General features: G+C 44.8%; 2 protein-coding genes across 3 annotated transcripts in view; both read left to right on the top strand.

Moving 5' to 3' along the window:
* Positions 1–14,734, top strand: part of GATA5 (GATA binding protein 5) — a 42,386-nt gene extending 27,652 nt beyond the window's left edge. For both annotated transcript variants that reach the window (XM_081949766.1, XM_081949765.1), the window contains exons 4-8: positions 2,873–3,042; positions 8,807–8,932; positions 9,632–9,722; positions 12,883–13,007; positions 14,034–14,734. In XM_081949766.1, coding sequence (XP_081805892.1) covers positions 2,873–3,042; positions 8,807–8,932; positions 9,632–9,722; positions 12,883–13,007; positions 14,034–14,186 — 665 coding nt within the window. In that variant the 3' untranslated portion in view covers positions 14,187–14,734. The remainder of the gene's footprint in view (positions 1–2,872; positions 3,043–8,806; positions 8,933–9,631; positions 9,723–12,882; positions 13,008–14,033) is intronic.
* RPS21 (ribosomal protein S21) overlaps positions 4,609–24,099 on the top strand; it is a gene marked incomplete at its 3' end in the record, with an annotated part of 293,510 nt that continues 274,019 nt past the window's right edge. The window contains exon 1 of the mRNA XM_081949836.1: positions 4,609–4,620. The remainder of the gene's footprint in view (positions 4,621–24,099) is intronic.

Here is a 24,099-nt window from a genome sequence, read left to right as displayed (position 1 = left end):
CACATATAACCCAATTTGCTACAAAACCACGAGCCCAGACATCTTGGAAGGAAACAATTCCGGCTTGTCCTTTTGTCCTCTATAACTGTGAACCTTTCCTTCTGCACCCTTGTGAGTGTGTGCCAAGTGTACATGTCACACGCAGCTTTAGGCCCTGCGAGGACTGAATTTGCAAAGGAGGCTTCGTAATCATTAACCTTTGCATTGTGTCTCCATGTTCCAAAGCGAGAACCTAACCGTTGCGTGCAACAGGGGAAAACATTTCAGTTTCTAGTCCCTCCCTATTTGTCTCTTTCCTTGCCAGTGACCAAAATCCTTCCTCCTTCAGATATAAACAAGTTTTTCTTTCTTTCTTTTTCCTTTCTACCGGATTCTTCTCTGCCAAAATCTTCCAGCTTAGCAGCACTTAAAAAAACAAAGGTTTGATAGCTAATCAAATAGTATGTCTCCTCAGATCCATAATGACCTTTTGGATGCTCAGATCCATAATGATTTACATTTGGATCAGTGATGGGTTTCACTTATTTTTACCACTAGTTCATCGCGCATGTGCACACCTTCTGTGCATGCACCGGCCTGTGGTGGGTTCCGGATCCCGTTGCAACCGGTACAGTTGCAACAGGGCCTAGCGTCCACTACATGAATGCGTGCAGCGCACGCATGCATCCTTACCTCTTGCGACACATCCGCGGGCCTCCGCGATGCTCCAGTTGCTCGGCATCTGTCTTCCATTTTCCGGCGTGAGCATGCGCCCCAGCCAGCTAATTGTCCCACCTGCATGCGCACCAGAAACCGGAAGACTAGCTGGCCGACACGCATTCGCATGCGTCAGAAAATGGACCTTCTGGTTTCCAGCATGCACATGCATGTCGGCCAGCTAGTCTTCCGATTTCTGGTGCGCATGCAGTTGGGACTATTAGCTGGCTGGGGCACATGCTCACGCCGGAAAATGGAAGACAGATGCTTTTGTGAGCCGAGACTCACTTCAACAGGTGCATAGAGTGGTTAGTTGAGTATTTATCATTTATCATTTATCCCACCTTGGCAACTTGAAGATGAGTGGACCTGGCTGGCTAGGGAATTCTGGGTGTTGTAGTTCATCCATTTTCAAGTTGCCATAGAAACGCTGGGCTACATGGATATAGGATTTAAATTCGGATCCAGGAAGGGAAATCAGATTGGTTATGCCAGGGGTGTCCAAACTTGGGAATTTTAAGACTTGTGGACTTCAACTCCCAGAATTCATGCTGGCTGGGGAATTCTGGGAGTTGAAGTCCACAAGTCTTAAAGTTCCCAAGTTTGGACACCCCTGGGTTATGCAGATGCAGGTTACAAATGAGACCGATTTGTCAGTTCCACACCAATTGTAAGGTGCTAAAAATCTATTTTTGAGGCTGCCTTAGAGGGCTCAAAACCTTTTCACGTAGGGGACTCCGGCCATCTCTCATTTAATGTCCCGGTTTTCCTAGAGGGACAGTATGAGACCTACCACAGAATATCCTCTGAGGTTGAAATGCTGAAATCCCTTTCTCCTCCTTTGAGTCCATCAGATGGATGCATATATTGTGATCCACTGATGGATAGGATCAGTGGAGCACTGGTACAGCTGTGAGATTACAGCTGTTAGATTGTGTATCTTGATGTGTAATGGGTGGAAGGAATAATCTTGAGGAACAGAAAGAAGAGTTGTAACCAAAGCAATTGTCAGATAACAGAAAACTGATTCCTGGATAGAATAGTAACTTGTGGAAAAGTCTTGGACATCCCCCCCCCCCTTTTTCTCACAAAGATAAAAGATATGAGAATAAAAAACATCCAGCTTTGCAAAATACAGTTATTGTAACCTTATAATGAAAATAGTGGAGATACTTCTCAGCCTATGACCACAATTGAGGCCAAAATTTTCTGTTGTTAAATGAGACATTTGCTAAGTAAACATTGACCCCATTTTACAATCTTTTGTTGCCACAGCCGTTAGGCAGATCACTGTTGTTGTTAAGTTAGTGACACGTTAAGTGAGTGACACGGTTGTTAAGTGAATCTCGTTTCCCCATGGACTTTGCTTGTTAGAAGATTGCAAAAAAAGGGATCACATGAACCCCGGGAACACTGCAACCGTCACAAAGATGAAGCAGTTGCCAAGCGTCAGAATTTTGATTTCATGACCATGGGGATGCTGTAACGGTCGTAAAGTGTGGAAAAACAGTCATAAGTCATTTGTTTCAGTGTTGTCGTAACTCTGAATGGTCACTAGAAGAAGTGTTGTAAGTCAAGGACTGTATTAGCATTAACAGAATAGCAGAGTCGGAAGGGACCTTGGAGGTCTTCTAGTCCAACCCCCTGTTCAAGCAGGAAAACCTATGCCATTTTAGACAAATGGTAGCCCAATGTCTTCTTAAAAACAGCAGAGTGATGGCATGAAGGGGAAAAACCATTTCTGTGTCCGGTTGTTCTGGCATGCGATCCTATAGCAGCATCCTGAGGGAAGAAGTTGAAGCGGTTTATGTCCAGGATGTGAGGGGTTTGTAGATATTTTCTCAACCCTCTTGCTGACCTTTGCAATATAGAGGTAGAGCAGAGCAGACAGAGTCGGAAGGGACCTTGGAGGTCTTCTAGTCCAACCCCCTGCTCAGGTACGAAACCCTACACCATTCCAGACAAAGGGTAGCCCAATCTCTTCTTAAAAGCTTCCCGTGTTGGAGCATTCACAACTTCTGGAGGCAAGTCGTTCCACTGATTCATTGTTCTCACCCTCGGCATTCTAACTGCATTCATAATCTTGGCTTCCTAGCTGGGTCTTCCCTGAAGGGCTGAGATGATGCTACCCAAACTTCAGTTCTCACAATTCTTTTTCCCCCCTGCCTCATTTCAGAGTTCGTGGAGGAATTCTCCGGGGACGGCCGCGAGTGTGTGAACTGTGGGGCCATGTCCACCCCCTTATGGAGGAAAGATGGCACAGGGCATTATCTCTGCAATGCCTGTGGCCTCTATCACAAAATGAACGGGATCAACAGACCTCTCATCAAGCCACAGAAACGACTGGTAAGACTGACTCATGGGTTGCAAAGTTGCTTTTCCAGTCATGTTTACAGGACCCTCCGCACTTACGGATAGTATCTCTAACAGGTCTGTGGAGATTCTCAGTCATTCAGGTCACGGTTGTGCCAAAGGTGCATTTTTTTTTTTGAAGACATTTTGCTTCTCATCCACGAAGCTTTTTCACCTCTGACTGGATGGTGGGGAATGGAAGGAATGGAATGGAACTGTTGAAAGGATTGTGTCTACAACATGCCGTATTTTTCGGAGTATAAGACGCACCATCTTATAAGAGGCAAATTTTAAAATAAAGTTTTTGCACTCTCTGTCTCTCTGTGTGTGTCTCTCTGTCTCTCTCTCTGTCTCTCTCTCTGTCTCTCTCTCTCTGTGTCTCTCTCTCTGTCTCTCTGTGTGTCTCTCTCTCCTCTCTCTCTCTCTCTCTGTCTCTCCTCTGTCTTCCTTTCTGTGTCTCTCTCTCTGTGTCTCTCCCTCCTCTCTCTGTCTCCCTCTCTCTCTGTGTGTATGTCTCTCTCTGTCTCCCTCTCTCTGTCTCTCTCTGTGTATGCCTCTCTGTGTGTCTCTGTGCTCTCTCTCCTCTATCTGTCTCTCTGTGTGTGTCTCTCTGTATGTGTGTGTCTCTCTCCTCTCTGTCTCTCTGTGTATCTCCTCTCTGTCTCCCTCTCTCTGTCTCTCTCTCTGTGTCTCCTCTCTTTGTCTCCCTCTCTCCCTCTCTCTGTGTGTCTCTGTCTCTCTGTGTCTCTCTCCCCTCTCTCTGTCTCCCTCTCTGTCTCTCTCCTCTCTGCCTCTCTCTCTGTCTGTCTGTCTCTGTGTGTGTCTCTGTCTCCCTCTCTCTGTCTCTCTGTGTCTCCCTCTCTCTGTCTCTCTCTGTGTATGCCTCTCTGTGTGTCTCTGTGTCTCTCTCCTCTGTCTCTCTGTGTGTGTCTCTCTGTATGTGTCTCTCTCTCTCTCCTCTCTGTCTCTCTGTGTATCTCCTCTCTGTCTCCCTCTCTCTCTCTCTCTCTCTGTGTGTCTCTCTCCTCTCTTTGTCTCCCTCTCTCCCTCTCTCTGTGTGTCTCTGTCTCTCTGTGTCTCTCTCCCCTCTCTCTGTCTCCCTCTCTGTCTCCCTCTCTCTCTGTGTGTGTCTCTGTCTCCCTCTCTGTGTCTCTCTGTCTCTTTGTGTGTGTGTCTGTCTGTGTGTGTGTACACGTCTTCCAAGGTTAATTCACCAATATTCAAGATTGTAGCCTTTCTCTCCCCCCCCCTCTTTCAGTTGTTTAGAGAATAGATCCTACCACATGGGCCTCCAAAATATTCCCTCGTCCTTGAGACTCCATACTTGAAATTTAAAAACACTGAACTTTCCAGAGTCTTGATAATGTCCTCTTTGGCCTTTGAAGTGCGTAGAACTGAAAGCAACTGGATTGGGGGGGCGGGGCGGGGAGTATGTTTTGTAGTAGAAGTAGGGAGGAGGAATTGTACAGACCTACAGGATAAAACCCAATCTGTGCCTCCCCGCAGCTGGGCTTTAGTAGATAAACGCTGAGCAGATAAAACCTTTTTTTTTTTTTTTAAAGGAGAAATCTCAGTGTTTCCATTGCCGGCGTCAGAGCTATGCAAGCGATGATTTTATTTAATCAAGAAAAACCTTAACAACACGAGCTGCATTTCTATTCGTATTTGGGGTTAGGATGTTATTGTTTTGAATCCGTTTCTTGGATCTCTGTTCTCTGGGTTTATTTTCCTTTCTACTTTTCTTGCAATAAACCACAAAGGGGAAAAGCTAACAACAACAACAACTCTGGAGCAAGGCTTCGCCAGAAAAGTCCACGGGCTTTAGTAAAAGAGCGGGTGAAACTTCTGGGCGTGTTTTGGATAAATACAATTGGAAACTCACAATGCAGAGAGAGTTTATCAGCTGCTTTAGGTAGTTGGCAATTAGCTTTCTGCTGAAGGACTCAAGAGTCTGGTTTTGTATAAACAAACCGGGTTGGCCCAGCATTGAAAATCAGCGACTTCAAGCAAGGTCAACCCTTTTGCAAAGGCGGTTGGAGTAAGAAGGAAGAGAAATTCACTCTCTGTTCTGAAAAAGCGTTGGGATGATTTGGTTAGCCAAACAGATTCCCCCCCTCCCCCTTTTTTTCATTTCACTTGTGTTGCCAAATGTCAAAATAAAGGAACGTGTTACTCAAGACCGCTTTATACGAAGAGCAGTCTTCTTTCCTTGAAGGGCTGTGTAACCTGCAGGTAATGTTTTGCGTATGGCCGCAAGGGAGTCCAACATGTCTACTGCCAAACGAGACGGTTCTTAAGGGAATCCTGCCCTGTTTTAGGATTGTATTGTTGGAAGGAATATCCTTCTGGGTTCAGTTCCAAGTGGGGGGAAAGACACTGGATTCATGGAAGTTGCTTGGAAAGATGGCTTTAAGGATGGACAGGATCACGTGGTTTGAGGTCTTGGGCACAAAAAGGGAAGAGAAGCTGAGAGTGCCCTGGGTTTTATGCCCTCTCTGGGCTTTTGAATTTGAGCTTGGATTCTGATTGGTTGTCAGGCTCCCATGGGGCCATGCAGGGGAAACTTTGTAAGTGGTCTGTGTCCCAGGCTTGGTCGAGCCTTGTTGGGTGATGATGTAATGAAGAGGCTTTGGGGTTCCTATTATGGCTCTGCCAGAAGGAGGTAGAACTTTGTTATGTAGAATAGACTGGCCCAGGCCTTAATGGCCCATTGACAAAGGTGGGGGGATGAGTTTCTGCTCCCCTTTTAGGGGAAATATTCTTTTAATATTTCCCCAAATATCTCATAGGAGAGGGGTGAGTGCCAATTTCCTACAGTACTCCTACTATGGCTCTGCCTGAAGGAGGTAGATCTTTGTTATGTAGAATAGACTGACCCAGGCCTTAATGGCCCATTGACAAAGGGGGAGGGGTTGAATTTCTGCCTCCCTTTTAGTGGAAATATTCTATCCTTTTAATATTTCCCAAAATATCTCATTTTCCTAGGAGAGGGGTGGGTGCCAACTTCCTACAGTACTTGCCACAATTATTAAGCGAATCACAACATTGTTAAGTTAGTAGCACGGTCGTTAAGGGAAACCAGCTTCCCTGTGGACTCTGCTTGATGGAAAGGGGATCACTGCAGACCTCCCAAAAACGACCCGTTTTTCGTGAAAATGGACCTGTTTTTTGTAAAAAAAAGGGGGGGCATGAATATCCTTTAGGAGGATTGTAGAGTGCTTCTGGAGGCTGGGGGGGGGGCAAGAATGAGCCAAAAATGGCACTTTTTCAGAACAATGGGCCTATTTTTGTCAAAAAAAAAAAGGGTATGCATAGCCTTTAGGAGGTTTATAGAGTGCTTGGGGGGGGGGCAAAAATGAGCCAAAAATGGCCTATTTTTTGGCTCATTTTTGCCCTCCCCAGCCCCCAGGAGCACTCTGGAAGCCTCGTAAAGGCTATGCATGGCCATTTTTGCAAAGGGGGCCGGGTTTCGGGAGGCAAACAATGCTGAATTCAGTGTATAAGATGCACCCAGATTTTCACCCTCTTTTTTGAGGGAAAAAGGTGCATCTTATACTCCAGAAAATACGGTATTTGAAACCACCAAAAGGCCATTGGGGAATACTCTGCTCCTTTTTAAAAGGTCAGATGCCTCTTTATTGTTCTTGGAAGTCGGGGTAGAACAGGGGTGTCAAACTCGATTTCATTGAGTTTGGTCAATGAAACCCGCATCCGGGTTGTGTTTGACCTTGGGGAAGGGAGGCATGGTGGGCATGGCCAGCTTGACGTCACCCGCGTTGGGGGGGGGCGCCTGTGGTGACCTGAGCGCTTGGTCAGCAAAAACAGGCTCCCACGCTCCCTTTTTGGTTATGATGGCCTCCTGCGACCCTCTGCCAACGAAAGCAGAGCTCGGGAGAGCCACACGCAGCCCCCTCCCCCCGAGCTCCGTTTTCACTTGCAGAGACACTGCGGGCTGGTCCTTCACTATTTCCAGGGTGGCCCCCGTGGGTCAGGTCTAAGCACGCCATGGGCTAGATCCAACCCCTGGGCCTTGAGTTTGACACCCCCAGGGTAGAAGGAACAGCTGACCACAAATCTATTGGAATGCCAAGAAAGAGACTCCAAAGTTAGCTTCCAGCATGACTGCACTTTTCTCCTTTAAGAACTGTTTTTGCAAAAGCTAAACGTTGAAACGTCTTCTCTGCCTTGTCACGCCATCCATTTTATACTAATGCTGATCAGCGCTATGAAGTTTGCCGAGCCGGGCATTCGAGTTCCTGCTTCTTTCACTTAATCCATCATCCGCGGTCCCAAGTTTTTAATAGTAAAGTAAACAGATATGAAATTCTCCGGCGCGTACATAATTTCCAAAGCAGCTGGAATTATGATCCTCACAGGCCAGAAACTTTCTCTCGCAAAGGTTGCGAGGTATTCTTGAAGCACCTGAAGTGAGAACTGAAGCAAGACTGGGTCAGACTGTGATCTAGTTTTTGTGTTCTGGAGATCCTCCCCCACCACCCAAAAATTGTCCCTCAACAGTTAGCAGCATGTCAAGAAGAGGTCAGGCTAGAAAAGAACGGGAAAATGAGAGCCTTCCAACGGTTGCTGAACTACAATTCCCAGAATCCTCTTGTTGGGGTCGGAATGGGACACCTCGCTGTGGTCAACTCATTCCAGCCAACTTGCTGTGCAACAAGTCACCATGTGACAATTTAACCATTCAACTGAATTATTTAAAATAAATTTTAAAACATTTCCATTTTCATCATTACAGATTTCATTCTGTCCTTCCTTTGGCATCCTTTCTTAATCATTCTGTTCTGCCATTTCTTTGATATTAGTGTAACTCTTGTCTTGCAATCAGTTGGCCCATGGCGAGTTGGCTGCAGCGAATTGTCATAGAATAGATCCTGTTGAGGCGACCAACGGTGAGGGTTGATGGGTGTTGCATTCACATTGTAGACAGACAGACAGACAGACAGATGGATGGATGGATAGGCAGGCAGGCAGCAATGATGATGGGTGGATGGATGGATGGATGGATAGAAGAGATAGATGATAGATAGATAGATGATAGATAGATAGATGATAGATAGATAGATGATAGATAGATAGATAGATAGATAGATAGATAGATAGATAGATAGATGATAGATAGATTGATTGATTGATGGAGATTTATGATTTATGATTAAGATATGTGATATGTGATATGTGATATGTGATATATGATATGTGATATGTGATATGTGATATATGATATATGATATATGATATATGATATATGATATATGATATATGAAGGAGTAATGGACTGTAAGAAATGGCTCTGATTTAGAAATATGGAAATATGAAGAGAGAGGGGAAAAGAGAAAAGGGGAAAAAGAGAAAGAAAGAGAAAGAAAACACACAGTGCTAAATTTGTGGCTCAGCTTCTCCTCTGGTGCTCTGTGAAAGATTTCCCCCTGGCAAAAGTCCATTTAAATTCGGGGAAGAGGATTTAAAGGGATATTACCAGAGTATGTCAAAACCCTTTAAAAAAAAACCAAAAAATACCATGCACACTGCAAAAAGGCATGATCTCAGCAGACTGTTATTGCTTCCAATAAATTTTGTTGTCTTTAATGTGGAATTAGGCTTTTCATGTTTCGGGAAATGGTTTTAATTTTGATTGCCTCCAAACTGATGCTTCCTAGTACTTTTTTTTTTCTTAGCTCTCCCGCCTTCCAAAAACAGTGCTTCTGTTCTGAAGACTATTTCTCCTCTTTTTACTTGGCAGTCTTCAACCCGTCGAGCTGGTCTTTGCTGCACTAACTGTCACACAACCAACACAACCCTTTGGAGACGGAACGCAGAAGGGGAGCCGGTGTGCAACGCCTGTGGCTTATACATGAAACTCCACGGGGTAAGAGGAGAGCATAGCTTGATGTATTTCTTACATTTTAATACTTTGATGCATCGATTGTTGTTAGCAATGATCATTCAGAAATAGTTGCTCGGATTTTGTTGTTGTTCAGTTGTAAGTCACATCTGACTCTTTGCAACCCCGTTGTTGTGGCCCACCAGCGGGCAGCAGAGCTGATGGCAGACTCAGACAGTGAGGAGGTTGGGGAGGAACATGGGCCAGTCCTGGAGTCTGAGGAAGGCTCTGAGGAGGGCTCTGTGTCGGAGGCAGAGAGGGGGACAGAGCCGTATGCCAGTTATCAGCTGCCTTCGGAGTCAGAAATCAGTGGGGCAGAAGAACAGCTGGAGCCTGTTCCCAGTGTCCACATGCACAGAGCTGCCAGGAAAAATGAACAGCTAAGGAACAAGGGCCGACTTGGGAGTAAAGTTACAGGAGGCCATCCCAGCCTAAAACAGAGCTCGGGAGCCAGTTTCTGATAATACATGGTTCAGAAAGTGTTCCAAATATTGTGCCTCGCTCACTTACTAGCCAAGGACGGCCATTGAGGGAAACAGTTTGCAGTGAAGGGCAAGGACGTCATACATATTTGTGTGCAAATACCAGGACCACATGCAGAAAAGAATGCGTGGAAGTCATCCAGAGCACAAATGCAAACCAGTATTGACGCGGTTTGTGCTCTCTCTCTTTTTTAATATCAAGGTGGCAAGACCTCTGGCGATGAAAAAGGAAAGCATCCAGACCAGAAAACGGAAACCTAAAAATGTCAATAAAAGCAAATCCTCAGCAAACAGTAAGTATTTCATTATTATTCTGTTTTGTTAATGCATCAGTAAATGTCCCCAACCCCTTTTTTTGGGGGAAAAAACCTCTCACCACAGAACCAGTCCTTGGTGTTCAAAAGGTTGGGGGCCGCTACAGTAGAAGACATCTTGAAGTCCCAAAAGATTTGTAGTTTGTAGGAGTCCAGTGGTGGGTTCCTACCGGTTCTGACCAGTTTGGCCAAACCAGTAGTGGTTTGCCACACCCCTGAACCGGTTCTCCAGGTGCCATCTTGTTTTTTTGCTTTTGCACATGCACAGAACAATTTTAATTCTACTGAGCATGTGGGGCGGCACGCCCAGGAGCAAATCGGCAATAGTGACTGCCAGAACCCATCCCTATAAGGGGCCGTGATGGCAGAGTGGTTAGAATGCAGCACTGCGAGCTAATTCTGCCAACTGGCAGCAGTTCGATCCTGACAGGCTTCTCCAGATTGACTCAGCCGTCCATCCTTCCAAGGTCGGCAAAATGAGTAACCAGATTGTTGGAGGCAAAAGTCTGATTCTGTCAACCACTTAGAGAGGGCTGTAAAGCACAGTGAAGCGGTATATAAATCTAAGTTTGCTATTGCTGTTCAATTCTCCAGAAAGAGAGCAGAAAGGAAGAAGTTATTGTTTGGCTGAATTCAAACAGGGTTCTAACGGATAATGTCGTTTGGTTGATTTTATTTAGCTTAGCTTAGCCATCTCTAGCTTAGACTCACCAAGATAGGTTGGAATACTATAACAATATATGCCATCCCAATGCCTAGAGCAAGAGTCCCATTGGGAAATGCAGGCTTGGTGTATTGTGTGAATGCATCCATTCTGGCTTGCAGATCTTAGTTTGCATCCTGGTTGTTATAGATGTGCCCAGCTAATAGTTACTTCAACAAACTACGTGTAAGCAAGGGATAATTCGTGAACTACATTATTTTGCAGCTCTGGACAAGTGGGAGTTGTATTTTATTTTCACTCTTGCCCTATCCAAATTCTTGGCCTGAAGCATTACAATCCAAGACGGATAGCTTCCCGTGATTTTGCCCGCTCTAACAAAAAATGATGGTTAAAGATTGATTTCAGTCATTTTGAACTGTAAGCCTTCTTGAGTGCTTTGGCAGCAAGACTGTAAATAAATGCAGAAGAAAATCCAAACAAACTGTTATAGGACAGACAATTTTCGGAGATTTCTACTACCTCTTCCTGTATTTTCAGTTCAACTCCCACCAATTTTGAAATGTTTTCCTATCCAGCAATTTGTAAACATTCCTGGTATTTCATGGCCACTGAGTGCACTAACTCACATTAAGTTATTCAAGATTTATTTAAGTTTTCTTTTTTTATTTGTGAAAACTTTGGGCTTCCCCCTACAATGCTAACAGTGCCTTCTCAAGGTGTCAAAAGAGTGATTTAAAACTCTGTTTTTTAATCGTATTGTTGTTCACTGACAGGATCTTGAGATAATTTCCCTCTTACTATAGGATTTCTGGTTTTAATGCTTATTTTCTTGACCTTGCGGAGAGCTCCCTTGGGAGTGCTAATAAATTGATTTTAAAAAATAGAAATGGGACAGGAACTGCATTAGAATCAACTAATGGAAAGTTAAGTTAGAATCCTAACCTGCAGACAAACAGATGGAATGGCACTGGGCCTTCAGCATCATACAGGTAGCCCTCGACTTACGACCACAACGGAGCCCAAAATTTATGTTGCTAAATGAGGCACCTGTTAAATGAATTTTGCCCCATTTTAACAACTATTCTTGCCACCGTTGTTAAGTGAATCAGTGCAGTGGGTAAATTAATAACAAAGTAGTTCGGTGAATATGGCTTCCCCATTGACTTTGCTTGTCAGAAAGTCGCAAAAGGGGATCACGTGATCCCGGGACATTGCAAACCGTCATAAATATGAATCGGTTACTAAGCATCTAAATTTTGATCACGTGAACACAGGGATGCTGCAATGGCCATAAGTGTGAAAAATGGTCGTAAGTCCATTTTTCAGTGCCGTAACTTCAAGCGGTCCCTAAGCAAATGGTTTGAAGTCGAGAACTATTTGCGTAGTATAGGGCAGTGAAAACGTTTGAAGTAGATAGAAATACTAATGAATGACAGTACAAAATGATTGTGAATGGTTAATGGCTGGAGCTGCATCATGGTGAAAGAGAGAGAGAGGATAGATAGATAGATAGATAGATAGATAGATAGATAGATGATTGATAGATGATTGATTGATGATTGATTGATGGATTGATTAGATAGATAGATAGATAGATAGATAGATAGATAGATGATAAATAGATAGATAGATTGATAGATAGATGATTGATAGATGATTGATTGATGGATTGATATAGATAGATTGATATTGATAGATTGATAGATTGATAGATTGATAGATTGATGATAGATTGATAGATTGATGATAGATTGATGATAGATTGATGATAGATTGATGATAGATTGATGATAGATTGATGATAGATTGATGATAGATTGATGGATTGAGATGGATAGATATAGATAGATGATTGATAGATGATAGATTGATGGATTGATATAGATAGATAGATGATAGATAGATAGATGATGCAGATAGACAGACAGACACAGACAGATTTACATAGATAGATGAGAGAGAGAGAGAGAGAGAGAGAGAGAGATGGAGAGATGGAGAGATGGAGAGATAGAGAGATAGATGATAGCTAGATGATTGATAGATGATTGATTGATGGATTGATATTGATATATATATGATAGGTGATGGATGGATGGATGGATGGATGGATGGATGATGCCGATAGATGGACAGAGATGGACAGACAGATATAGATAGATAGATAGATAGATAGATAGATAGATAGATAGATAGATAGATAGATAGATAATGATTGATAGATAATGATTGATAGATAAATAGACAGGTAGGTAGGTAGGTAGATGATAGATAAATAGATTGATAGATTGATAGATTGATAGATAGATAGATGATTGATAGATGATTGATAGATAGATAGATGATTGATAGATGATTGATTGATGGATTGATATTGATAGATAGATGATATATTGATAGATAATTGAGAGATTGATGGATTGATGATGATAATAGGTGATAGATGGATTCTAACAGATATTTTTCTATCATTCTCAGGCTCCACAACTTCCACCACCAGCTCTCCTTCCTCACTTACAACCTCAGAGAGCACCGTCACTTTAAAAACCGAACCAGCCATTTCACCACAATATCCGGGACTAGCAATAGTGTCAACTTCCCAGGTCAGTAGAATCAGCAGGGTCCTCACATCGACATAATCGGTCCTCGACTTACAATCACGTTTGGGGCTGGAACTTCCATAGCTAAGCCAGGCAGTTGTTAAGGGAGTCCTGCCCATAAATCTCCACCATCCAGTCAGAGCTGAAGAAGCTTCTTGGATGAGAAGTGAAACTTCTTCAAAGAAAAAACAAGAAAGTCCAGTTGCCTGGAAGCATCTTTGGGATAAATGAATGGTTGTAAATTGAGGTGGATTCCTATCGAGATAAAACTATCAAAACTATCTAGATAAATATACTTTTTTTTTTCAAAAGCAGTTTGCTACAAAACTGAGATGCCTAAGCAACTAATCAAGGCGGGAACTGGGTCGTGTCTAATTGTACAACTTTTTTTTTTTTTTGCCACGGTTGTTAAGAGAATCACTACAATTGTTATATGAATGAGGCAGTCGTTAAGTGAATCTGGCTTCCACCATTGATTAGGAAAATCACACATGGGCAGGGGTCAGCAACCTTAAACACTCAAAGAGCCACCGGAAGCCCCCCCCCCCGTTCAATTCCGGACCCGACCAGAAGTCCGATTCCCCCACCATAGAGTCTCCTCCTAGCATGGCATCCTTTTTCCTCTTCCTGCCCTAACCGAAAGCCCTATCAATTGTGGAGCCGACCGGCGACAGGGAGCTGCAGCAGAGGGATGGAAGGGCCACATGCGGCTCCAGAGCCGCAGGTTGCTGACTCCTACACCTGGGGATTCCTGGACCCCAGCGTCCAGCGTGCTGCAACCGTTGTAAATGCATGCCATCTGCAAGCGCCCGCATTTTGATCGTATAACTTGTGGTCACGCCATGATTGTAACGGCAAGGACGGGTTGTAAGTCCCATTTTTTCCCCAGTGCCGTTGTAACTTCGAACAGGCACTAAACGAAGGACGGTAAGTCGAGGACTCCCTGTAACAATAGCCAGAACAAGTGAGGTCTTAAGAATGGTCCTATTTATGGTGATGAACTGATTGTTTTATTTCTGACCCCTGCAGGGCCCAGGACATTCTGAAAACGGGCTGGAGGAGCCTCATCCCCAGTTCAAGTATGAGCCAGAAGACTATACCTTCCCATCTGCTATGTCTCAACCATCAGGTCTAAGCGTTGGCCCCCGTCAAGACTCATGGTGCGCCTTGGCCCTCACCTAAGCAGCCATCCTTCCATTCCAAAAACAAGAGGAATCCCTCCTATCATGCTTCAGGACATGACTGGACAAGAAGGCAAGATTTCCGGACTGTAATCCATATGGTTTTCTATTCCTTGGGAGATACCTTCCTTCCTTCCTTCCTTCCTTCCTTCCTTCCTTCCTTCCTTCCTTCCTTCCTTACTTACTTACTTACTTACTTACTTACTTACTTACTTACTTACTTACTTCTCTACAAAGGCCACCCCCCGCTGTCTTTTGCCACTAACTCCTTGTTTGGGGGCCCTTTGAATCTCTTAAAAAGTTGATATTCTTTCACCAATCAAAAAAGAAAAACCCACAGAAAAGGGATTTGGAAGTTCTGACCTCAGGCACAAGTCTCTCTTTCTTTCTCCCTTCTCCCGAGATCCATCCAAAAGCGCTAACAATCGGTCTTGTCTTCACGGTGATTCTTCTCTTTCCTTCCCCTCTTCTTCTTGTTCTTCCTCTTTTTTTTTAAATGACTCCCTTGTGTGCAATTTTATTCTTAATAAAGAGGATGGAAACATCTGACCTCAAGTCGTTTCATTTATTAAAAAGCCAAATGGAACTGCCGCGGCCGCCCGCACCTACGCCATGCATTAAAAGGGTGGGAAAATGGAGCGTTGGGGGTTCCTGAAAAGTTCAAGACTTATGGTCACAAGTGAGCCCAAAAAATTCTGTTGCTACGTTGTTGAGTTTTGCCTCCTTTTACGACCTTTCTTGCCACACTTGTTAAACGAATCACTGTAGTTGTGTTACGTTGGCAATAAAGTTGTAAAGTGAGTCTGGCCTCCACAGATTCACTCAGTCGCAAAAGGGGATCACGTGACCCCGGGGGCACTGCAACCCGTCATAAATATGAGACAGTTGCCAAGTTGCGTCTGAATTTAGATCGTGTGACCATGGGGGATGCTGCAAGGGTCATAGGTATGAAAAACGGTCGTAAGTCACTTTTGTAAGGGCTGTTGTAACTTTGAACGCTCACAAAATGAATGGTTGTAAATCAAGGACTACTTACGGAGGTTCAAGGATCTCCCAGATGTTGCCATGGTAAAAAAAAAGAAAAGACCACCTTATCCAATGCTTAGGAGTAGAAGAAAATACTGTGGGTCCCCCCCCCCCCCCGTGCCGCCAATTTTTCTCTTAGTACTGTTCAAGCATGTTCTTTTGAATAGGTAGTTTGCTCCTTCAACCAAACTGGGCTGCAGTGGTGAAATTCATTTTGTTTACTACTGGTTCTGTGGGCGTGGGTTGGTGGGCGTGGCAGGGAAAAGATATTGCAAAATCTCCATTCCCGCACCCTGGCGCCAGCCAGAGATGGTATTTGCCGGTTCTCCAAACCACTCAAAATTTCCGCTACCAGTTCTCCAGAACCTGTCAGAACCTGCGGAATTTCACCCCTGCCTGGGTGTCAGAATTTAAATAAGCATTACGTTTTGCCAAGTTTCTCAGAATGTAGGTGAAACGTTGTTAAAAGCATGTGCCAGCTTCTCCAAACATTTTGGGGGATTGAATGGAGGAGAGGAGAGGTAGAGTAAGAATATAGTTGGAAGGGACATTGGAGGTCTTCTAGTCCAACCCCCTGCTTAAGCACGAAACCTTATACCAGTGGTTCTCAACCTTCCCAATGCCGCAACCCTTTAATACAGTTCCACATGTTGTGGTGACCCCCAACCATAAAATTGGTGTCTCAGTTCCTAAGACCATCGAAAATCTGTGAGAAAGGGTCGTTCGATCCCCAAAGGGGTCCCGACCCACAGGTTGAGAACCACTGCCTTATACCATTTCAGACAAATGGCTATTCAACATCTTCTTAAAGACTTCCAGTGTTGGGGCATTCACAACTTCTGCAGGCAACTTCTGTTCCACTGATTAATTGTTCTCACTGTCAGGAAATTCCTCCTCAGTTCTAAGTTGCTTCTCTCCTTGATTAGTTTCCACCCATTGCTTCTTGTCCTGCCCTCAGGTGCTTTGGAGAATAGCTTGACTCCCTCTTTTTTGTGGCAGCTTCTGAGATATTGCAAACACTGGAATCATGTCTTCCCTAGTTGTTCCTTTCATTAAAGTAGACATACCCAAATGGAACGTAATTCCCTTCCCATCCCTCCACTCTTCTTCCTTTCATTGCCATCAAAGGGACTAGCACTTTACTGTAAGGCAGTGTTTTCTCAACCTTGAAGATGTGTGGACTTCAACTTTCTTCTTTGGCAGCCCCTGTGATGTTGGAATGCTGCTATCATGTCACCCCTGGTCCTTCTTTTCATTAAACTAGACATACCCAATCCCAGCAACCGTTCTTTTATCAGTTTTAGCCTCTAGGCCTCTAATCATCTTTGTTGCTCTTCTCTGCATTCTGGAACGAATTGATGCTACTTACCTAAATTGAAGAGTGGTTAAAAAAAATGTACCAAAGGGCCTTAATTGTTACCCTCTCCAATTGCTGAAGCCCCATGAGAAGTTTAAAAAACAGAGAAGACAATGGTGACATGCCATGCGTTCATCTCAGCCAACTGTGGAGTAGCTATACTGTTTCAATGCAATCAAAGGTTATTTATACAATCAGGAAGCTTGGCCAAAGGTAGCTCATTATATGGAAACAAACTGGTACTACAACTTCCTGCTTTGGTCATTTCCCCTGTCAAGGAGAAATATGTGGTTTGTTTGTCTAATGTTAGATGCACACAATGTCCTACACAACCCTGAGAGGGGAGGGGTTGGTGAGGTTTGTAAATTATGAAGCAACAGCGAATTGCAAGGTTTGGGACTTAGGTCTGGCATTCAAGGGAAAGATAAGGTAAAAAGGTAAAGGTTCCCCTCGCGCATATGTGTTAGTCGTTCCCGACTCTAGGGGGCGGTGCTCATCTCCGTTTCAAAGCCCAAGAGCCAGCGCTGTCCGAAGATGTCTCCGTGGTCATGTGGCCAGCCCAAAAGCCATTTTTGGGACTTTATCCCTGTGTGGGAGGGAATCTGTAAAAAACAGCCAGGCTTTTAATTGTAGCTTTGCGACCATCGATATGACATCTTTTAAACTCTTCCTCAAGTTCCTCCTGAGTCCCCATCCAATCCACATGTACAGTACAGGAAGTCCTGGACTTACGACCACAATGGGGGCCAGAACTTCCATTGCTAAGCAAGGGAGTTGTTAAGCGACTTGCACCCGATTTTACATTTCTCTTTTGCCATGGATCTTAAGTGAATCATGCAGTGGTTAAAGACAGTTTCGCCTTCTCTCCTTTGACACTGCATGTGGGAAGCCACCTGAGAAGGCCGTAAATGACCTTCACGTCAACCTGGGACATTGCAATCATCATGACTACAGGTAGTCCTCGACTTATGACCACCACTGAGCCGAAAACTTATGTTGTTCAGTGAGACATTTGTCAAGTGAGTTTTGGCCCACGTTACGACCTTTCTTGCCACCGTTGTTAAGTGAATCACTGCAGTTGATAAGTTAGTCACCCTACTGCAGTGATGGCTAACCATTTTTGTCGTTGCATACTGAAAGCATGCGCACCTATGATACAATGCGCACAAGTCCCCCTGCATGTGCTCCGCCCCATGCATGTGTGCATGACCCCCCCATGCCCCCCCATGCTCCCACATGCACGCATGACCCCCAGCACGTGCCCCACCCCCCACGCAAGCACGTGCAACCCTGCACCTGCACTCCCACCCCCACACATGCATGGCAGAGACCCGAAAACCATCTGGCTGCTGGGAGGCGCGCGCACATGCGCAGTGGAGCTGACCTGGGGCGACGGCTCGCATGCCCACAGAGAGGTCTCTGTGTGCCACCTGTGGCATGCGTGCCATACATGCGCCATCGCAGCCCTCTTGTTAAGTGAATCTGACTTCCCCGTTGACTTTGCTTGTCAGAAGGTCGCGAAAAGGGACCCAGCAACGGCCATAAGTGTGAACCAGTTGCCAAGCATCCAAATTTTTGATTACCTGAATATAAGGATTCTACAAAGATTGTAGCTGTAAAAAAATGTCCCTTCCCCCCCCCCCCCTCAGTTCTGTTGCAACTTTGAATGGCTGTTGTAAGTCAAGGACTGTAGATGCCAGTGGTTGGTTTCTGGCCATGGGGATGCTACAACAGTCGTAAACGTGAGGACCAGTCACATCCCCCCCCCCCAGTGGTGTTGTAACTTCAAACCATCCTTAAACCAATGGTTGTCAGGATGGCTACTGGTATATACCTAGAACAAGGAAGGGCCCATCCTGGCCTTTCCCTTGGGCAGAAATCCATGCCTGTAAACACGAGGTGTGACACAGGAGAGGCCCATCCCATAGCAGCAGAAGAGCTATTTTAAATCCAGCGATCAAGTCAATGCTGGCGCAATGCTTTGTCCGAAGACAATTGTCCTGTCACCAGGAATGGTGTCACCTGACCCTGCTGGCATGAGTCATTTTCTAAAGGAGCCACGGGAACGCTGAACTCCGCCAAAAGCCGACACCAGTGGCTCCAGGGGGTTTATTTATGGACTGACGCTAAACACAACCCACCAGCTCATTCCACGACAAAGCCTGGAAGCGTGTGAAGAAAAGAAACAGTTGCTCCCAGTTCTGCTCTCCCTCCATGTAGGCAGCGAGGCGGTTTCTGGTACGATTCCATGCAAGTAGCCCTTGATGTACAACCAACAATTGAGCTCAACACTTGCACAACTAGCACTTAGGCTTATATGCCCCTTCATAGTGCTTTACATGGGACGTGGTGGCTCAGTGGCTGAGATGCTGAGCTTGTCGATCAAAAGGTCAGCAGTTCTATGGTTCGAATCCCTAGCGCCGCATAACGGAGTGAGCTCCCGTGACTTGTCCCAGCTTCTGCCAACCTAGCAGTTCGAAATGCAAGTACAAAAATAGGAACCACCCTTGGTGGGAAGGTAACAGCGTTCTGTGGTCCTTCGGCATTTAGTCATGCCGGCTACATGACCACGGAGACATCTTCGGACAGCGCTGGCTCTTGGGCTTTGAAACGGAGATGAGCACCGCCCCCCAGAGTCGGGAACGACTCGCACATATGTGCAAGGGGAACCTTTACCTTTACCTTGGTGCTTGACAGCCCTCTCTAAGTGGTTTACAGAGTCAGCATATTGCCCCCAACAATCTGGGTCCTTATCTTGCAAAGTGAGACAGTTAGTTGTTAAGTGAGTTTTGCCCCATTTTACCACCTTTCTCGCCACCGTTGTTAAGTGACAACACTGCAGTTGTTAAGTTAGGATCACGGTTGTTAAGTAAATCTGGCTGCCCCCTTGACTTCGCTTGTCGGAAGTTCGCAAAAGGGGATCGCGTGAGCTCGGGACAATGCAACCGTCGTAAACATGAACCTGTTGCCAAGCATCTGAATTTTGATCACATGACCATGGGGTTGCTGCAATAATGGTCATAAGGGTGAAAAACGGTCACTATTTTCAGTGTCATTGCGATTTTAGACGACCGATAAAGAAACTGTGGTAAGAGGACTTCCTGTTGCAATTATCTTATTCTGGATCTTGGCTCTGAAAAACCTGAGATTTTCTTACCTGAAAGTAAATGATATCGATGAAAAAGGGAAGGGCATCTGTGTTAGGCACACTTTAGAATCACATCGTGTGGATATCGGGCACAAATAACCAAGAGCAGGGGTGTCAAACTCGATCACATCGCGGGCTGCGTCGGGATTTTGTTTGCCCTTGGCAGGTTGAGTTGAGCATGGCCTGCTCGCTGGAGCCGACTGCATGAGCCATGCCCACCCACTTGGCCAGGATTGGGGTCGGCGTGTGCAGTACAGTCTGCAGGCCAACTCCGCAGCCTATCATGGGTCAGATCCGGCCCCTGCGCCGCGTGAAACCCCTGACCAAAAGCATTGGTTAAATTCAAAGCACATAAGAGTTTATTATTGCTACCTTTATATCAGAATTTACTCAATTAGCAGTCAGAGCTGAATTGGTGCTAGATAAACGTAATTCACAGAGAGGAGTCTTGTGGCAATGCAATGATTCCAAACTCATGACACATTTAACCCCGCCTTCCAGCTCAGCCTGCTCTTTTCCTACAGTGGGAGAGAATCTTAAAACAGTTACCATTCGTGCCTGCCACGGAGATTGCAATTTCCTTTTTTTTTAAAAAAAAGAGGATGCCTGTAAGATTTCAAAGAATGGAAGGAAGAATGCAAAAGGGCTACTTCAGGGGTGTCCAAACTTGGGAACTTTAAGACTTGTGGACTTCAACCCCCAGAATTCCCCAGCCAGCTCTGCTGGCTGGGGAATTCTGGGAGTTGAAGTCCACAAGTCTTAAAGTTCCCAAGTTTGGACACCCCTGGGCTACTTGCATAACTTTATGCTATATGTGTTTAACATACCCATGGTTTACTCAATCGAGTTTTCCAGGATTGAGATTTTATTAGGTTAACATTTAATTGGCTTAAAGGTAAAGGTCCCCTCTTACGTATATGCTAGTCATTCCTGACTCTAGGGGGCGGTGCTCATCTCCGTTTCAAAGCCGAAGAGCCAGTGCTGTCTGAAGACGTCTCCGTGGTTGTGGCCGGCATGACTAAATGCCAAATGCGCATGGAACGCTGTTCCCTTCCCACCAAAGGTGGTTCCCATTTTTCTACTTGCATTTTTACATGCTTTCGAATGGCTAGGTTGGCAGAAGCTGGGACAAGTAACAGGAGCTCACTCCATTACGCGGCACTAGGGATTTGAACCGCCGAACTGCCGACCTTTCTGATCGACACGCTCAGCATCTTAGCCACTGAGCTGATAGGAAAACAACCATCCCATTCAAAGACAGTATAAATCCCCAAGAAGAAAGACTATTATCATTATGCTCATCACCCAACTAAATGGATCCTCCATGCACAGGGGCAGTATCCCTTAAGTATCAGTTTCTTTACAAAAGGGATTGTAGAGACCAACTTTAACAACTTTAAGACTTGTGCACTTGTGGAGCATAGTATAATGGCTGAGGAATTATGGGGGTTGAAGTCCATAAGTCTTAAAATTGCCAAGGCAGGATACCCCTGCTCTATAACAGTACATTCATATTATAATACCACTTTATAATGCCTTGGTAAGGCCACACTTGGAATACTGCATTCAGTTCTGGTCACCACGATGTAAAAAAGATGTGTAGACTCTAGAAAGAGTGCAGAGAAGAGCAACAAAGATGATTAGGGGACTGGGCAGTCCCCTAATATGAAGAACGGTTGCAGGAACTGGGTATGTCGAGTTTAATAGAAAGAAGGACTAGAGGTGACATGATAGCAGTCTTCCAATATCTCAGGGGTTGCCACAAAGAAGAGGGAGTCAAGCTATTCTCCAAAGCACCTGAGGGTAGAACAAGAAGCAATGGGTGGAAACTAATCAAGGAAAGAAGCAACTTAGAACTGAGGAGAAACTTCCTGACAGTTAGAACAATTAATCAGTGGAAGAGCTTGCCTCCAGAGGTTGTGAATGCTCCAACACTGGAAGTCTTTATGAAGATGTTGGATAGCCATTTGTCTGAAACGGTATACGGTTTCCTGCCTAGGCAGGGGGTTGGACTAGAAGACCTCCAAGGTCCCTTTCAACTCTGCTATTGTATTGTATTGTATTGTATTGTATTGCATTGTATTACCCCAAAGGGGTATTTTCAGGAGGCAACTAGACTTTCTTGTTTTGTTTCGCTTCTCATCCAAGAAACGTCTTCATCACTGACCGGTGGTGGGATCCTGCCGGTTTAACAACCGGTTCAGTGATAGCATGCTACGCACACATCACCAGTTTTAATGACTTACCTTCCACGTTACTTCTGGGGAATAACACAGCTGAGGTGCAGCAATCCACTCTGCCGTGTGAATCAGCTGAGAGGATATAAGTAAGTAAAACGCAGGGGTGGGCGGGCCAGCCTGCTCGTCGGAGCAAACCAATTCGCTCCCAGCTGATCGTTGGAGCTACTGGTTTGCCCAAACCGGTCCAAACCAGCTGAATCCCACGCCTGCACTCTTGACAGGATAGTGAGGAAAGGTGTCAGAATTGAAGAAACATTTTGGATAAGAAGCAAAGCGTCTTCAAAAGAAAAAAAACAAGGAAGCACAGTTGCCTCCGGAAAAAGCACTTTTGGGACAACTACGACCTGGATGACCGAGAATCTCTACAGACTTATTGTTTGTCATCCCCTCAGAGACCCCTGTCTGATCATCTTTGGCCAAAGAACACAAGACCAGCAAGCTTATATTCTCAGCCAGAAAAATCATTTTTCAATTCTTCAGTGTCGCTTAAATTCTTTAAATTGAAAGGGTTCGCTCCCAGATCAAAGGTGGGTTCCTACCAGTTCGGACCGCTTTGGCTGAGTAGGTAGTAACTCGGCTGGCCATGCTCCCAAACCAGTTCTACGGCGCCACCATCTTGTTTTTTGCTTCTCCACATGAGCAGAAGCAAAAAAAAATGTTACTACTGTGCATGCGCGCATTAGCGTGTGTAGCTCGCATAAGGTGCATCAAGCGCTCGCGCTTGCGAAGCACATCCCTGAGCAAACTGGTAGTAACAGAAGCCGGAACCCACCCCCGTCCCAGATCCCATTTTATTCTCCAACCAATATGAATTTCAGAAGTTCCCACAACTATTATCAGTAATTCAGGTCTTTTTTTCAGAATGAAGGCTAAGAAAGATGGGTGGAAACTAATCAAGGAGAGAAGCAACTTAGAACTAAGGAGAAATTTCCTGACAGTGAGGACAATGAATCAGTGGAACAACTTGCCTCCAGAAGTTGTGAATGCCCCAACACTGGAAGTCTTTAAGATATTGGATAATCATTTGTCTGAAGTGGTGTAGGGTTTCCTGCCTAAGCAGGGGGTTGGACTAGAAGACCTCCAAGGTCCCTTCCAACTCTGTTATTCTATTCTATTCTATTCTATTCTATTCTATTCTATTCTATTCTATTCTATTCTATTCTAAAGTGTCCCCGTTACCTTGTAAGGGGGCAAAAAAGGCAAATTTTAACAATGAAAGCTAAAAATGGGAAGCACATTCCAATTTTAACGGCCACTTTTATTAGCTTGCCGTTTGTCCAGTCTGATTAACGATCATTTCCTTCTAAAGGACAGGAGGGATTTCGAGACACCAAGAATAAGTCGATTCCTTCAAACGTCCGGCTTCCTCCAGAGTTTACAGTAGAAAGATATAACACAATTCATCACAAACATGTTAACCTTTCCGTCTCCTGCGTAGAATTCAACTGTTTCCTGAATTAGCCTAATTTAAAAGGCTGGTCCTTCCCGGGTCAAGTTCTACAAAACATTTTGCGACATCAGGCGGGTTTTGAGTCCTTAAAGAAAACACCAAGGGAAGCTGCACCCTCTCTCAAATAAATCACAAGAGGTTTATGTTATGAATGAAAGGAAAAGGGAAGAGACCCCCAACTACAGCTCTTCATTGTCACACCAGGAGCTAATGACCCTTTTAAAGTTGTGGGATTTCCTGAACGAGGCTTTAAAAGTATTTTATCGGGGGGGGGGGGGGGAGATGCTTGAGAGATACTAACAGAGAAATCAGGAAGGCCAATGAAAACTACCATTTTCTGCAACGCTGCCCGTTTTCAGTGAAATGAAATCAGACTTTGTCTATTAAGAGTTGGATCAGGAGTGGGATGGAAAAATTTTAGCAACTGGCCATCGAAACGACCCAATTATGGATGAATTAAACCTGACACCTAAACTGATACACAAACACACAGACCTTTATTATTTTCATCATAATATTTCAATGTGCAAACATAGCTAACACTCCTTCCTCCTTCTAACTTCCTTACAACAACCTTGTGAAGTGGATTGAGCTGAGGGACAGGGACGGTCCCAAAGTCACCCAGCCAGCTTTCATGTCTAAGATGGGACTAGAACTCACAGTCTCCTGGTGATTACTCCAAGAACAAATAGC

Source organism: Natrix helvetica, assembly GCF_964273705.1.
Source record: "Natrix helvetica genome assembly, chromosome: 3".
Lineage (NCBI taxonomy): Eukaryota > Metazoa > Chordata > Lepidosauria > Squamata > Natricidae > Natrix > Natrix helvetica.
The sequence above is the reverse complement of the archived record's forward strand: the minus strand, read 5'-3'. Positions and strand labels throughout refer to the sequence as shown.